Raw genomic sequence first — 18,190 nt, 5'->3', positions numbered from 1 at the left:
ATATTGTTGCCCAGGGTACAGCGGTGTTAATCTGGCCCTGCCGTGAGGGAAAGGATGTTTATTTATGTGGAAATGTTCTTCTCACTCTCATCCTTGTCTGTTTCAAACACCGTCTAACCTGGTAAAAAACTACACAGATCATCACTGACTCCTAAATCAGAGACACCAGTGCCTGTTTAACTTTAATGTGTCTATAAAGCTCCGTTTGTTTGTATGGACTTGGACTTGATTTTATATAGCGCTTTATCACCACACTGAAACAGTCTCAAAGCGCTTTACATAACAGCTCATTCACCCAATCACTCTCACATTCACACACCAGTGGGACAGGACTGCCATGCAAGGCGCTAGTCGACCACTGGGAGCAACTTAGGGTTCAGTGTCTTGCCCAAGGACACTTCGACACATAGTCAGGTACTGGGATCGAACCCCCAACCTCTCGATCAGAAGACGACCCACTACCACCTGAGCCACGGTCGCCCTGTAGTGCTGCTGTGCTCTGTGAAAACATGACTCAGCTTTAATCAGCTTCACCTGCTCAGTGTTTAAACATCTCATCAGAGCTACAGAACATCTGGATAAAGTTGTTCTGTTGTTGTGTTGTAGATCATCAATACCAGTGATTGTAGAGTATGAAACATCACAGATTATTGATAACTTCTGATACTAGAAAATATTCTGACCTCTAGTGGTGAAAAAACACTTCTTACACGTGATGTTTGTACATTTTTTTTTCTTTAATCATTACGGTCTGGAATGATGTCATCAGGATTATTTAAATTAGGTTAATTTAAATTAATTCTATCAAAACTTAATCAATAAACCTGATCAGATTCAGTAAACCATTGATCCCTGAGGGTAAATATAGTGACATTAATGCTGTTCTCATACATCTTTATATGACATGAATAATTAAAAAGGAGCAGTCAGAATAATCCATGTCACTACAACTTATATCTACATTTTAATTGTATTTTACTCATTATTTTAAACATATATTTTTGTTTAATTATAGTTTTCTTTTTTATTGGTATTTATTTTGTTTTCTCACAGTACAACTTATATCTTCCTTTTAATTGTATCTTTCTTTTTTTTTCATCCATTTTTGTTTAATTATGGGTTTTTTATTTTCTTATGGTCCATGTGGGCTCCCCATGTTGGTGACCCCTGATTTAGAGAAACTAAAAGCAGCATGAGTTGGCATTTTTTGAAAAAGCTGCTCAATGATCTAAAAAGCAGGCTGAATGCTTCACTCCAATAGGATGTTTACAGGCAGTGGGGCCGTGTGACATCATCAATCACCTGATTTCAAGAGGGTGGAACACAGGTTCTTAAACGGTAAAATAGTCCCATTTTTAAAAGTTAATAAAATAAATTTGGTGCATAATAATAAGTTTTGTTTGGTATAGATCTTCTAATAGTACATTTCAATCATTTTAGACCTAACTTGTAAAAAAAAAAAAAGTGGACGATCCCTTTAAAGCTGATCACGTGACCCAAGCAGGAAGTCAGTGTTTTGTTGGTGTGACTACAGGGAACCAGTCAGACCATGACCACACTAAAAAACCTGGTGGGTAATAAGTGAAAGTGGACCTGGGAATGCCGTACGAGCTGTGGGACCAACCGTCTGCAGAGGTCACCGACATGAAGAAACAGGTGGACCTGATCATTTAAAACTTTTAGACGACATTTATTTGTTTTTGTTAAAAGTTAAATCAACACAAGAGTCATTCATAATAGGTAATAGTTTAGTGTTCTAAATAACATGTGTTTACTAATGCAGTTGTGTGTGTGGGTGTGTGTTCAGTGTGAGACCATGCTGGAGCAGTACGAGGACGTAGTGGAGGACTGGTACTTCCATCACCAGGACCAGAGGCTGGAGAACTTCCTGTGTGAGAAGCACATCCTGAAGACGTCAGAGCAAAGTGACAAATATAAAGAAAGAGCAGACAATGCAGAGTGGAATCAAAAAAGCACCGTATTTGAGAGTTAAACTTACCAAGTCTCCTTAGTGCAGCAGTTCCTGATTAGAACCACAGGAGGTGCTAAATGTACCAACTTAAAAAAAAGACAGAAAAACCCTTGAGATACCAGGGGTTCTCAACCGAGACACTGGGAAGTGGTCGCCAGAATATTTTCTGAACAATTTGAGCCCATTTTTGCTTATATTTTACCATTTTTTTCTGCAACTACACCAAACTTGCCATATTTTAACTCGTTTTCATCACTTTTTCTTGCCATAGTTTTGCTCCTTTTAATGCATTTTTGCTACATTGCTCCCATTTCTGACACTTCTTCATCAAATTTCAATGTCTTTTCTGTACATTTTTTCCACTTTCAAGACGTTTTCAGCACTTATAAACTCTTTCCATCATTTTTACCACCTAATGTTGCATATGTTGACCCATTATTGTCACTTTTAACCTCTTTTCACCATATTTCATGCTCATTTTTTTTTTCTTCAATTTAACCACATTCATGATTTGTCATGCCCATCATTTGCCAGTTTAAACCAATTGTTCCAATATTGACACTTTGAAACCTTTTTACCACTTTTTCTGTCTGTTTTGGCTGCTCTAATTTGTAAGTTTTAACCAGTTTAGCTCCTCCCAGTTGACTCTCTCCGAGGCGAGCTTCCTTCCTGTTCCCTCGCCACTGTGTCCCCACAGGTGTTGGTTTGTTTTTATTATCCACACTGAGTGCACAGGTCATGTGACGGGTGGCCCCTGGAGCTGCTCCAGGGTCTCTGGGAGCTGGAGTCCACTCTCCAAAGCACTGGGTTTCTTTCCAGTGACGGCGCAGCCACAGCTGAGTTTTTTCCACCAGGCGACAAACCACCACGTCTGTGAAGAAGTAACAGAAGTCCTGAAAGTCCATCCTGAGAGAGAACTGGAGCAGTTAGCATATTTTGACTTTTAAAAAGAGGACATTTGGACTGACCTCAACATACACAAAGTACTCAATGTTTTCGTGAATCTACTTTGTAACGGCAAAATATAATATAGTAAATAAATAAGTTGTTATTGTCCATAAGGTTTAAAACTAAATGTATCTCTTTATAACAAATATTTGAAGACTGAAGTCACTCCCCTTTATCATGTCTTATTACAATCTGTCCTTGAAAAATCTCATGTCTACCTTCTTAAAATCTGTCATTCATTGAAACAATGAGAAACATCTAGAAATGAAAAAGAAAGAAAAAAACTCAAGGTTTACAGAATATTAAATAATCATTATATACACTTCAATAAATGACAGTGAAAGTTTACATCACATCGTCTAATGCTGACTGAGCTTTATTCTGTCTGTTGTCTGTGGAGACGAGGAAATGATGAGGTCTAGATCAGAAGAACTTTCTACATTCTCCCAGTGGCTCCTTCACTTTCAAATCCCTCTCTGAACCTCCATGGAGGTTTTATCATCCAGAATGATATTTATTAAATAAATCCACCAGTATTCACAGGCTGCCAAGTTTCACACAATGACGAGTGAGATTTTAGTGACATGATGCGTTCTGGGAAGAAAAACATGTCCTTTTTTAATATGACTTTGTCCTGTTTTAACGTTGATTTCTACCTTCAGAATGATGTCATCACCTCCATACCAGCAGCTCTCCCTGCACTGTGGCCTCCTAATGCTAGTTTTAATCAACCACAAATTACAAATGAAAACTAACAAGAATTTTGACAAAATACATTTATTTGTAAATATTTCATATCAACAACTGTCCATCATTTATCTGGGGACATGTCTCATGTTGTAGGTGTTTGTCACAGATGTTGATGACAGAGGCTCCCACTTAAAACACTGTGGCCCAAGGCAGTGCTACCTTTACCTCAGCTCTCCTTGTCTGCAACAGAAAGGACGTCATTAAAAAGATCATCATGTAAAAAACATTCAAACATCTTGTGATTTTCATCCTTTAAGTGATCACATGATCATATGCAGGTGTTATTATATTATAAAATGCTTTAGAAGCACCACTTCAGTCCACATAAAGCTACAATCTGGAATAACAGCTGTATTTTATACAAGAGGAAAACTTTATTCTTTAAAGACTGGATTGAAAAGGGACAATAATACATTTAATGGATGACAATGGTAATATTTACAATCATTGTGATTTTAAAGATAAATGTTCTCAGAAACAACATTCATTAGTAGTCAGGGCTATTCCTATTGCCTTGATTCATTTCATTAAAGGAATATTACAGTATTCATCAGTATCCACAAAGATCAATAAACTCTTCTTTGGAAGTTATTGTTTTTAGACACTGTTATTTATTAAACAATGTTTTCATCTTCAAGACAAATATTATCTTCAAACTGTTAGAAAACAGATATTATCAAAATTATGACAAATATTTATAATTTCCTTTATTTCCTAAAATGAAATAGATTAATTTTAAAACAATGAATGATGTTTATCCATGTAAATATCTTTTTAATGATTAGGTTTAATATGGATGATTACAGCTGCATGTTTAGTCAAACTAATAATGAAAGTCAACAACACGTCTTTTTTTCCTGTTCTGTGGTGAAGAGGTTTTAGGAAAGAGTTGATGATTGGCTGCTCACACACACTGTGATACCTGGCTTTGATTAGCATTTGGTTACATTTGCTTTTATTTTGAAGGACAAGGATGTGGAATTTATATGTAGCAATTTGATGATATTTGGAAAACATTTGATACATAAATGTAGTTTTTTAAAATTATCCCAAATGTTAAAGCTTTTAAAATTGATCTTAAAAATGTGTTGAAGTCATTGAAAACATTACAAAACAGAAGAGAAAGTTGTAATGTACCCCTGTTATTATTATTATTATTATTATTATTATTGCTGCTTGGATAAGTGGATTGGTGTGATGTTTGTATATGAATGTAGACTGTACAGACTGATCAAAAGACAATACACAACATTGACAATCATGATAGAAACAGAAAAAACTAAACTTAAAACTAAAATAATTAATTTAACAAAATGTTTAGAACAGACACATTTTACATAGTTTATAAACATTTTCAACTCATTTAGAAAATGTAAAAACAGCTTCATTTTAAAATATCTACATTTGTGTTTTACTAAAAAAAAAAAACTTCATAAATCCATAACATATTTGTGTATTTATATGTACAAAAAGAGGGAATAACTTTTAAAATACAATTTATTTTCAAAGGAAGAAGAAAAGGATTATTTTTCAATGCTTTAAATAGTTTACTTTCCTTAAAAAATAAGTAATAAAACATATTCTTTTAAAAAATAAGGTAAAAGCAACTGTAGATTTAATGTGATCTACAGTGATTTTACTGTCAATGCTTGTACAATATTAATCTACAATATCTATTGTTTCTGAGAACAAACCAAACATAATTTAATCATAAATAAATCAACAAATTTCCTCTGAAATTTATTAAATCATCCACAGACCAAATCCTTCAGTCTGTAACTACTTTATTCACTCTTAAATCACCATTAAACACATTTATTCTATAAAAAGTTGATTGTGACGTCAGCGCAACAGTTGAGTGGTTGCCAGGTTGAGTATTTTCCCGCTGATTGTGAGATTATAAAATAACTAACTTAGTGATCAAACAGTTTAACGTTGGTTAAAGGTGATATTTATGTTTTATTTGGATGATGAACGGATGGTTTTTGGGGCATTTCTGTGGATATTCAACATATTTCATGCGGGGAATCGTCGGTTGTATCTGGCAACCAGCTAGAGTCAGGAACAAAGCAGTGAAATGGAGGACGGACAGAGCTGGATGATGACTACCGTTAAACTAGAAGAAGAAGAGGAAAAGGAACAAATATTATTGAGGGAAGTGAAGCTGAGTATGAGTAAGACGGACAGTGATGATGATGATGATGATGAAGGCTGCAGGAGGAAAGCTGTGCTGGAGGAGCTTCGTCATCCCGACCATGTGTGGGACGGAATGTTTGCTCCAAAGATGGAGAAAAGCGGAGAAGAAGAAACGGAGGAGTTTTCAGATGTGTGCTCTGTGAAGGAAGAGGTTAGAACACTCCGTGTGTTTCCATTCATTCACTCACTCACTCACCACATTCATCCGCTGTTACACACACACTGGAGACTAGTTTAACTGGTGACCCACTTCATTCACACTCACATTTCTCTATCAATATGTGACGATGTAAAGGTGGAACAACCTGTGTGTACTCAGTGGAACACAGAGAACAAACTACAGAAAAACACACTTTATGTTAATGAGCTAAGGAGTGGGCAGGGACCGTCTACAAAGTCACACCCCCAAAGGAAGCGTCAACAATAACACCAATAACCCTGTGGACAGTCTTTATTAGGGCTCTCTATTTACTATAGCAAATATAGTTAATACAGTTACTTTATCTGATTTATGTTTTCATAAATATACAGTATTAATGTCATTAATTAGTAATAACTTAAAAAAAAACTGTAGTACCCTGAGAACAACAACCTCTAAGTACTACAGAAGAGATTAACAAAAATACTGTTTATTCATTTGTATTTTATTTAAAGTGTGTAAATAACCAATACTGTAAATAAATAGTAATTTCATCTATTATTCTGTAAACCAGGGGTTCTCAACTGGTCTCACCCTGGGACCCACATTTTGTCACGGTCGATAAATTGTGACCCATTTTTTTTTTTTTTTTTAGAACTCAACCAACCAAATGTAGTTTTTCAAAAATAGCTGCCAACAACACATATGTATAATATTTTTAAAAATATAAATCTATATATTTTCCTGTGCAACATGCATTTCACAGCATGCCTATGAAAAGAAAAGTTTCTTTCAAAATAAAAGACAAGTCCAACATTAACTTAAGTATTTATTTATTTTGATCAGCTGTCCACGACCCACTTTTGGGTCCTGACCCAGGGTTTGCCCCAGAAAACGTGCTAAGTCTGGGGTAGTGAAGCCCACCGTGTTTTTGTAAAAAAAAAAAAAAAATGTTAAAAGATGAGAGGAATTGTGAAATAATGACTTATGTGATATTATAAGCATTTATTAACAATAATTAAATGTAGAGTCTTACAAAAAGACACAATCTTGAAATACAGTTTTAACAGACACAAAACAAATACAATTAAATAAATAAATAAATTATAACAATTGTTTTCACTTAAGTTAAATCCTAGTGAACCTTAAAACAAGCCATTGCTGGTTACATTTCAAAATAAAATATAATAACATAAATAAAAAACTGCAAACATGGCCAAGGGGTAGAACCAGGAAACTCAGAGGCTTCAGTGATTGACATCATGAAAAACATGAAAGCTATGAGTTATTTTATCATATATGTTTCATTTTAGTCAGTGTACTGTATTTACATTATTTATTGGTTACTTTTGCTTTCTGCCATCTCAATGCTAGTGCCATGGTGTAGAGCAGGGATGGGCAAACTTTTTGGCTCAGGGGTCACATGGACAGACGGGCCGGGCCAGCACCTGATGCATACATACATTCTTCTTCTACTTGTCTAAAGTTCAAATTTATAACATTTCATAACAACTCAACCATATGCGTTACAGATTTGCAACTTTCTCCCAAATTGAGCCCCAATTCTAAAGAAACGTTTGTACATTTAAGGAGAGACAGGCCTGTTAGTAGAGCAGTGCTTCTCAAAGTGTGTGGTAGAGCAGTCATTAAATTTTAGAATTCAACCAACCAAATTTAGTTTTTCAAAAACAGCTGTTGAAAGCACACATATATAATCTTTTTTAAAACATACATCTATATATTTTCCTGTGCAACCAACATGCATTTCACAGCATGCCTGTCAAAAGAAAAGTTTCTTTCAAATTAAAAGACAAATCCTTTTTATTTATTTTTGACCAGCTGTCCGCGACCCACCCAATACAGGTTCGCGACCCACTTTTGGGTCCCGACGCACCAGTTGAGAATCACTGTGGTAGAGAATAGAGACATGACAGGTTGACATTTTCCATTTCATGTCAATCTTCTTAAAAACCCTTTCTTCATCAGCAATAAAGATCATTACTAGGCAAATTTAGAATCCTAAAATGTATCAGAAATGAAAAGAACATTAAATTAAGACTACATTAGATACAGTATGTGACTGGGATCAAAATGTAACGTGGAACTAAAATGCAAACAATGATTTACGCATGTGAAGTGGAGAAGAACCAGAAACAAACTTTTATTAGCTGTTTTAAAACATTTATTTACTTTTTTGTTTTCTTAAGCTTTTTGACACATATTGCAAACAAAGTGTTGTTGTTTCCTGAATATTTGGACTGCTGTACTTTTACATTTGTTTTTTTATGCAGGTAAATCATTTCATTTAGTTTTTCAGTTTTGATTTAATTATGAAATATACTTGCATTATGAAACATGATGATACTTATTCCCTGTTAGTTAGAGATGTAACGATTCACTCAACTCCCGATACAATTCGATTCACAATACTGGGTTCACGATACGATTCTCTCACGATTTATTTTACAAAATGGGACTGTAGACAAAAAAAATTTTGTGAAAAAAACTAGAAAATACTGTATTATTTTCCTTTTATTTTTCATTGTCAAAAGAATTCCTTGATAAACTATTTAAAACAATGCAGGTTAACTAAAAATAAATCTTGAATGAAATAAATAAAGGAATAATACAAATGAAAATGAAGCCTATTAATTTAATTTCTGGTTCTATAATAAACAATGCAAAACTGCATTACAGTTTTTTCTTTTTGAAAGTGCAACTGAAAATGTATTTTGTGCCTTAACAATTGGACTTTTAAAAAAAAAAAAAAAAAAACGTGATTACACTGATTTACGTCATATTTGTTTGGACCAGCAGAGGGCGCTGGTCCAAACACAGTGGTCGGTTGGCATGCAGATATCTTGCAGTGAATAAGAGAAGCTATGCTAGCAGACAGAGCTAATAGAAAAACGTGACTTTTACAGATATTCAAGTAATATTACAGATATTCTTTCGGTGCTAAAGGGGTAATGAATCATTTATAAACATATTTAAGAGTAGAAGGCGGCCAGAAAGAAAGTAGTAGCAGACTCCGCCCGCCGCCTACACTTGTGGATAGCGCCCTCTGCTGGTTAAAAAGAGCACTGCGATTCAATTTTCAGAAAATCGATATCAACCGTGATACCTATGAATCGATTTTTAACTGCCTTATGATTAATCGTTACATCTCTACTGTTAGTTCATTTATACTTGTACTGAATTTATTTCTTTTTTTTTTGGTTTTCTACTGCACTTTTTACATTTGTTTTTTTGGGTTTTTTTTAAATTTAGATAATGAGTTTAATTTAGTTTTTGATTTATTATGAAATGTTCTATTACTTGTTCCCTGTTGGTTCAACACATTTTAACATGTGTTATTTGTCAGGATTATTTGTATATATTTGTATATATATATATATATATATATATCTAGCGGTCATCCAGGATTCATAGAACCGTAGTTACATACAGTACGTAACTCTCGTTCTATTTCATCCTTACTCACCGCCAGAGGTGGTTCTTAAGCACTGGATGACTTATACTAAAAAGGTCACGAAAGAATCCTCACCTACTCAAGGCCTGAAGCTGTGGACAGCATGGCCATTGCCATAGGCTGGACACCAGCAACGTTCACCCTGTAGAAACGTCCAAAAGTGCATGATGAGGACCAGGTAGCTGCAACACAGATGTCCTGCAGGAGAACGCCCCTCAAGGCGGCCCATGACGCGGCCATGCCTCTAGTAGAATGGCACTTTATGCCCTGAGGCACCGGGATGTTCAGTGCACTATAGGCATACTGAATGACCTCCACCACCCAGTGAGAGAGTCTCTGTTTCGAAAGTGCGATTCCCTTTCTACAGCCTCCATGGCAGACGAAAAGGCAGTCTGTCGTTCGTAGGCTAGCTGTCGCCTCTATGTAAGCCTTAAGCGCCCACACGGGGCACAACAGTGTTGATGGCTCGCCATTCCCCCCAGAGGAGCCCGAAGGACTGAAGGCAGCCAACTTAATAGGCTGGTTCACATGATGAGGGGGCAGCCGCTTGGGCAAAAACGAAGGATTTGGCTTGAGCCATCAGCCTTCCAGCGGAGACATGCCTGGCTCACTGACAGCGCATGCATCTCCCCCACACGTTTCGCCGTTGCCACAGCAAGAAGAAAGGCCGTCTTGAGAGACAGCCACTTCAAATCAGTGTGTCCCAGCGGCTCAAAAGGTGGCTGGGAAAGGGACTGAAGATCAACTTGCAAGTCCCATGATGGTGACCCATAGACCCGACATGGTCTGAGTCTCTGAGTCCCTTTCAAAAACTGCTTGACCAGATAATGTGATCCCACTGTCTGGCCATCCACCTTTGTATGATTGGCCGAGATAGCAGCCACATACACCCTGAGGGTGGAAGTAGTCCTGTTTTTGTCAAAAACTAACTGCAGGAAACGCAGTATTGCCACCACTGAACATGCTCCCGGCACGTCGTTGTGAGTGTGACACCACTCCACAAATAGCCTCCACCTGTTAGCGTAAAGCGCCCTGGTGGATGGTGCTCGACAGTTCAAAATTGTGTCGGCAACCGCCCTATCGCAGGACGCCAAAAGTGGGTCCACGACTATAAGGGCCACAAGAACAGCCTCAGACGACCCGGACTCGGGTGCCATATGCGGCCGTTGTCCTGAGACAGGAGGTCTTTCCTCTCCGGAAGACGCCACGGTGTCCCCCGCAGGAGTTTGAGCAACAGCGGGAACCATGGTCTTCCTGGTCAGCATGGGGCAACCACAAGCAGGGGGAGACCACCCTGCTGGGCCCTGTGAAGCGTTGCTGGTGTGAGGGGGAGTGGAGAAAATGCATAAAGTAGGCCGTCTGGCCAGGTATGCACCAGGGCGTCCCGCCCGAGGGGGCTGGTCTTTTCTTTCAGAGAGAACCAGAGAGGGCAGTGAGTCGTCGCCTCTGAGGCAAAGAGGTCCACTGCTGCTCTGCCAAACGTGGCCCATATCACAGCCACCACCTCTGGGTGAAGTCTCCACTCCCCGGATGGAGGCTTCTGACGGGAGAGGAGATCCGCGGCAGTGTTCCCGAGACCAGGAACATGCATTGCCCGGAGGCTCAGGAAGTTGGGGTAAGCCCACATGAGAAGCCGGTGTGCCACCCGCAGACACGTCAGAAATCTGGTGCCGCCCTGGTGGTTGATGTGGTACACAGCTGAGGTATTGTCTGACCGGACGAGAACATGCCGATCTTTCAGAACAGGGAGAAAGTGCCTGAGCGCCAGGAATACAGCCTGAAGTTCCAACACATTTATGTGCTGCCACTTCTGCTGGGCACTCCACAGGCCCCTGACAGTCCTGGACTGCCACACAGCACCCCAACCCATAAGAGAGGCGTCGGTCTTGACAACCTCCCGGCGGGAGGCTACCCTCCCCATGGGTACACCCGACATTAAGTATTCCCTCCTCCAGGGTCGGAGGGTAAGGAGACACTGGGCAGACACCCTGACCACCTTGTGCCGGTGGCGGCTGGGGTCTAAATGCAGGCTGTTCATCCAAACCTGAAACGGGCGCAGTGTTAGAAGCCCCAGTGCTATGACCATGGATGCCGAGGCCAACATCCCCATGAGTCGCAGGACCAGGCCATACTGCAGGAGGGCGCCATGCTGGAAACGCCGTAGAAGGCCTAGGATGGCGGAGACTCGCTCTGGAGAGAGGGAGGCCCGCATGACTGATGAATCCAGCACAAGCCCCAAGTACCTCACCACCTGGCTGGGTACGAGGTTGCTCTTGGCATAATTCACCTTGAGGCCTAGATTGCCTATGTGACTGAACAGAGCAGTAGTGTCCCTCAACACCTGCTCCCGAGTCGGGGAAATGACGAGCCAGTCGTCCAGATAGGGGAGTATTGAAACTCCGCTGGCCTGTAACGGTGACAGAGCAGCTGCCACACACCGGGTAAATATTCGAGGGGCCAGGGATAGCCCAAACGGCAGAACCCTGAACTGATAAACCTTGTCCATGAACATGAAACGAAGGAACGGTCTGTGATGAGGGGCAATGGGAACATAAAAGTAAGCGTCTTTCAGATCCACCGTCACCAGCCAGTCTCCTGCTGAGACAGTCCGAAGGACATCTGCTACACGCAGCATATGAAAGGGGAGAACTTTGAGAAACCGGTTCAACCCCCTCAAGTCCAGGATCGGGCGAAATCCGCCCTCTTTTTTGGGCACAAGAAAATAAGTGGAGTAAAACCCGCTGAGGCAAGCCTCCGGTTCCACGAGCTCGATGGCACCCTTCCCCAGAAGGGTGACTACCTCGTGACATAGCACAAGGGATTTTACGGGATCTCTGACCACAGTGCGTTTGATCCCGCTGAATGTAGGGGGCCGGCGTCGGAACTGTAATGTGTAACCTCTGGATTGCGTGTACACCACCCAAGGGTCTGTGGTCTGCTCTTCCCAGCAAAGGAGCTGCTCTTGGGAAAAGAGTCCGACGACCGGCCCCTGAGGTTCAGGTTCCGCCCCCCTTGGCCCCTGAGCAGATGGACGTGTGGCTGCACGGCGTTGCCGATTTCCTGGCACTGTGATGTGCAGGCCCCTGGGCTGCCCAGACGGACGATCAGTCGGCCGTAGGTATGGGCGATCTGCACCCATACCTGCCAAATGTCCCTGCCTAGGAGGGGCAGGGGGAGCCTGGCACAAACTGGCAAACTGCTGCCTTGCTTGGCCAACCTGCACGCTACGCTCCAAGGCCTGCAATGCAGCTGGGCCAAAGGTCCGGCCCGGCACAACCGGAAGAGAACACAGTGTTCTGCGACATGGCTCAGATAGAGGGGACTGTGCGAGCCAGACCTGGCGCCGAGCCAGCGTTATCGTTGACATTAGCCTGCCTAGCTCCCTGGTCATAAATGCGAATGTCTGCAATGAGGCATCGCTGAGGGACTGAGCTGCAGGCTCCCCCCCGGAATCCTGCAAGGTACTCGACAAAGCCAGTACCAGGTGTGACAGAGAATTACCTTACCGCCCCATTCGGGCAGCAATGTTATAACTGCGAGTCAGAAGATCGTCAGTCAATCTGCACTGAGGCCGGGGGCAGCGTGCATCCGGTCTCACAGCCTCATCTGGGGAAACTATCAGGGCTGCAATGGCAGGCCCTACTGGAGCTAGCTGTTCCAAGCCATAGCTGCCAGCATCATGCATGGCTGCCAGAGCCCTGCCATCGCTTGTATGATGCGAGAGAACCCTCGAGTCAGGCCAGCATCTGTGGAACTCCGCCATGTACGGGTCAGAGGGAGGCACTACAAAGGCCGAGGTGTTGGGGGCCTGCCTGAAAAAAGCATTTGCCGTTTGAGTTGGGACCGGGGCTTCATCCAACCCAAGGCGTGCCAAGGCCGTGCGCATTGCCGGCTGCACAGTGCCACGGCTGGACTCTGAACCTAGAGAAGAGGTCCTACTAGAACCCTCTGAAAATGCATGAGAAGCCTGTGAGGCAAGCTCCCCATGCCCATCCCCGTCAGCGTCACCAAACGGTGTACATGATGCTGCCGTGGACAGCGCATCCTCCTCCTGAAGGTGGGATGGACCTGCAACAGGGTTAGCCGCGAAGGCTGCCGCACCGGGCTCTGTCTGTAGGTTAAGCAAGATGGCCTTAATCTGAGCAAACTCGGTGGTGAGAGCATCGGCCTTATTAGCCAGAGCATCAACCTTCCGAGGAGAATCGCCAGACGCTGTGCCGGCACGCTTAGCAACGCTGGTGGCTCTACCTGAAGAGGGCAGGTCTATTGTGCCCTCAGCCTCAGCCAACCTGGAGAGTCGCAGTGCATGAGGCTGTTATGCACCCGTCTAGGAGGTAAGTACATAACCATATTATGCCGGAAGTAATTTGTCCCCAGTCCCCAAATAAATGATTTAAACAACAGACATAAGGTATATTTACAGTTTATAGGGTTCAACAATATGGTACAAAACAATAAAGCACAAAAACAGGATCACAACTAAGGACCAGTCTAACACTCACGTTTTCTAGAGATCCAGAGAAATCACTGACAGACAAAACAAAGGCAGAGAAACTGAATAAAGTCATTATTCGAACCAAAAGATCTCAGTCTTTGGAGGCTGGGAACAACGCGGTGTGCTGCTGTCAGAGGTTCCCCCCCGAAGTCAGCTGCATGCTGCCTTTTATAGGTAGAGGATCAATCAGTGCAGCTTGTCTCCTCCAATCAGCCAGCAACACCTGGAACACGAAGATCCACTCACAGCACTCACTCTGGAAAAATACAAGAGACAGACAAAGATCCACACGGCGACAGAGCACTCACTCTCCTCCAAAACAGAATACCAGATACAACAGCTCTCATTACGGCCACAGTCGTAACAGAGGCATAAAACTGCAGTTCATGCACGGATTACCGGACACCCCCTCTCTTCGGTGGTCAATGCCCAGGCAAGCAGGACACTGATCGTGACCGTCCTCTGCCTGAAGGGGGGGCCATGCAGGAGATACACAAATGGCAGTCCATTCTTCTCCAATTCTTAATAATATTAATTAATATTATTAAGTTTTATTAATAATATTATATAAATAATTATTAAACAAATTATTATTATATGAATAACAATTACACAACTATTATTATATGAATAACAATTACACAACTATTATTATATGAATAACAATTACACAAATTATTATTATATGAATAACAATTACACAAATTATTATTATATGAATAACTATTATGAATAGGGATGTAACGATTAATCGTAAGGCAGTTAAAAATCGATTCATAGGTACCACGGTTCACATCGATGCTCTGAAAATTGAATCGCAGTACTTTTTTTAAACAGCAGAGGGCGCTATATATTAATCCTTCCAGAAGCGGACGTGACGGGCGGAATCTGCTACTATTTTCTTTCTGGCCGCCATTTACTGTTATAACTTATCAATAACTTGATTAACAGTTACTGTAATAGCCTGAAAACAACTGACAGTCTGTATTATATCTCTCTCTATCTACTACAGCAAAGATATTATTAATAATAATATAATAATAAAACACTTTCTGATGCTTTTTATTGATTAAATAACCTTAAATATTGTCATTAATCAGCAAGGACTTCTTTTTAAAAAATCACTCTCGTAGCATAAAAATAACTGACAGTCTTTATTAGGTCACATCTACACACACCTCTACTACACCAAATATATTTAGAAAAAACACTAAAATATGATAATAATAAGAAATCAACTAAAATATAACCTTTTTTTCATTTAAAAATTATCGTGTCAATGTTTTGAACCCAGTATATCGTATGGTATTCTGCAAATTAAATGTGATTACAAATTTAATTTATATTAATTAATTGATAAAAGAAGTAAAAGAAACATCTCATTTTCTATATTCATAAAAAGATCATTTATGAAAAGATTTTTAGCTTGTGCTAGTAAGATGATTATTATCATTATACAGATCTATCTTAGAATTTAATATAACTAGAGACAGACCTGATAAAGGTAGTTTATGGTTTTCAGGTTAATAGTGACCTTTGAATAATGTATTGGTAATAATTACATTATTAATTAGTGATGCACTAAAAATCTGACCAAACATGATGTTATAAAGACGTGAGTAAACGACGCAGTCAGTGCACGCTTGTCTAGAAACAGACCAACTTGTCTGTGGACTCGTGGAGCGTCTGTATTTAATACATGTGAGCACTACAGAGTTGATGGAGCAGTAAGTGTGTTTTATGTGTGTGTGTCACTTAGACACTGTAGTTACATGTAGCCCTCCATTAACACAGACCTTTAATACATCACAACTGTACTTGGTCCACGTTATAAACATCATTACTCTGATAGAATTAAACGGTGTAATCACAGCTTCAATGCATTTTGTATTTTAATTAGTGCTGCACCATTTTCACAAAAAACCTAATTGCGATTTTTCTGACAGATATTGTGATTTCGATTCGATTTTACAATTTTTAAAAATATTTCATACATTTAAAATGCATGTGTTTTTTTTCCTAATTCTGTTTTCCACATCAATTTTTTAAAATTTTGTTTTTTTAGAAATATAAATTAATTATTTCAGAAAATATTAGTTTTTAACTCCTGTAAGGAAACAAAATACTAATAAATTTAAAAAAAAAAAACCTTAATTCCTTTTGAGCACAATTATTTTAGTTTTGTTCTTATGTAAAATAAGTTTGTAATATGCTGCTCAAATGAATAAATAAATTTAAAAATAAAGTAGATACAATTAAAAGGAAGATATAAGTTGTACTGTGAGAAAACAAAATAAATACTAATAAAAAAGGAAACTATAATTAAACAAAAATGTATGTCAAAAATAAAAATGTAATTTAAAATAATGAGTAAAATACAATTAAAAGGTAGATATAAGTAGTGACATGGATTATTCTGACTGCTCCTTTTTAATTATTCATGTCATATGAAGATGTATGAGAACAGCATTAATGTCACTATATTTACCCTCAGGGATCAATGATTTACTGAATCTGATCAGGTTTATTGATTAAGTTTTGATCAACTGAATTTAAATTAACCTCATTTAAATGATCCTGATGACATCATTCCAGAACGTAATGATTAAACAAAGCTAAATGTGCAAACATCACGTGTAAGAAGTGTTTTTTCACCACTAGAGGCTAGAATATTTTACAGTATCAGAAGTTATCAATAATCTATGATGTTTCATACTCTACAATCTCTGGTATTGATGGTCTACAACAGAACAACTTTATCCAGATGTTCTGTAGCTCTGATCAAGTGAAGCTGATTAAAGCTGAGTCATGTTTTCATGGAGCACAGCAGCGCTATGAGAAACAGACAGAGCTTCACAGACATGTTAAAGTTAAACAGACACTGGTGTCTCTGATGTAGGAGTCAGTGATGATTTGTGTAGTTTTTTACCAGGTTAGACGGTGTTTAGGTGGTGTTTGAAACGACTACAAAGAGAGTTGGAAGGACATTTCTGCATAAAAAATGTTCTTTCCCTCACAGTGACGGTGTTTAAACCCCATTCTGTGAATTTCTGTTGTGTTCACCTGAGGTCAGGTGTAGATGTAGTTCTACAATTAGACACTAGATGGAGCCCCAACATAAGTATTAAGTCTAAGCTCCTCCTTCTACTACTTTGACTGAAAATCTATCACACCTGTGTGTATGGACTCTCAGATAATGTAGTGGAGGAGCTCAGAGATGTTGTTAGTGAGTGTCTTCAGATTTATTGAATTATTATGGTTTATTTTAAGCTCCTAAAAGCACGTATTTAAGTTAGAATATAGATCATGTTAAAGTACACAGGCTGATTCCATGTTTATATGTATTTTGACCCAAATGTAAGTTAACTTTACAGCCAAAGTGTTTGGCTTTACCAGTTTGTTTGTTTAGTGACATCTTAGTCAAAATACATTAAGGTACTATTTGATCCAATTGATATAATATATATATATATATATATATATATATATATATATATATATATATATATATATATATATATATATAGTGATTTCATTGTGTAATTTAGGTTAAAACAATGAAGAATAAAATCACAGATATGTTAAGAATAATAAATATTGGTTAAGAGTTTCAGATAAATACATTTACATAAATACTAAAATTAATAAATAAGTTTATGGGTAAAATACATTGTTAAAAAGTTAGACTTTAATTAAAATGGATAAAATTTGTACAGCAAAGCACATGATTTAATTTTACAAATAGAAATAGTTAAACATTGTAGGTTGATTTAAAAACATTAAATATTAAATAGCAGAAAATTAATTTATTTAATAAATAAAATATTTAAAGTAGGAAAAGCTCAGGTGGTTCATTCTTTTAAAAACATTTGATTAGAACTCATTCTTCCTTTTTCTCTTTTTCATCCTTTTCTTTAAAGTTTTAAACCTGCTACAAAACCTACAACAAAACTGAATAAACTTTTAAAAGCTGAGGTGATCTCACGTCTTACTTGTGTTCCATCCATGTTCTTTCAAGCTGGACAAGCATTGTAGAAAATAAGCTTAACAAGTATCTGGTATGGTATTCTGCAAATTAAATATGATTTAAAATTAGATTTAGATTAAATAATTGATAAAAGAAGTAAAGGAAGTTTCTCACTTTCTACATTCATAAAAAGATCATTTATTTAAAGCGTGTGCAATTTCCCTTGTTTAATTTTATGAGACATGTGCATG

The 18,190-nt window shown here is 38.9% G+C and overlaps 1 protein-coding gene and 1 pseudogene across 1 annotated transcript; one reads left to right on the top strand and one right to left on the bottom strand.

Moving 5' to 3' along the window:
* Window positions 1–1,461: 1,461 nt before the first annotated feature.
* On the top strand, window positions 1,462–2,234 carry LOC114459544 (protein canopy 4-like). The gene is made up of 2 exons (XM_028441756.1): window positions 1,462–1,656; window positions 1,808–2,234. Exons 1-2 carry the CDS (start codon window positions 1,600–1,602, stop codon window positions 1,991–1,993), a joined length of 243 nt encoding a protein of 80 aa, XP_028297557.1. The 5' UTR covers window positions 1,462–1,599; the 3' UTR covers window positions 1,994–2,234.
* An 8,351-nt stretch (window positions 2,235–10,585) lies between these two features.
* LOC114459549 (uncharacterized) lies at window positions 10,586–12,868 on the bottom strand (annotated as a pseudogene).
* Between the last annotated feature and the right edge of the window lie 5,322 nt (window positions 12,869–18,190).

Source organism: Gouania willdenowi, unplaced genomic scaffold (assembly GCF_900634775.1).
Source record: "Gouania willdenowi unplaced genomic scaffold, fGouWil2.1 scaffold_327_arrow_ctg1, whole genome shotgun sequence".
NCBI classification, from domain to species: Eukaryota; Metazoa; Chordata; class Actinopteri; order Blenniiformes; family Gobiesocidae; genus Gouania; species Gouania willdenowi.
This window is presented reverse-complemented; position numbering and strand designations above follow the sequence as displayed.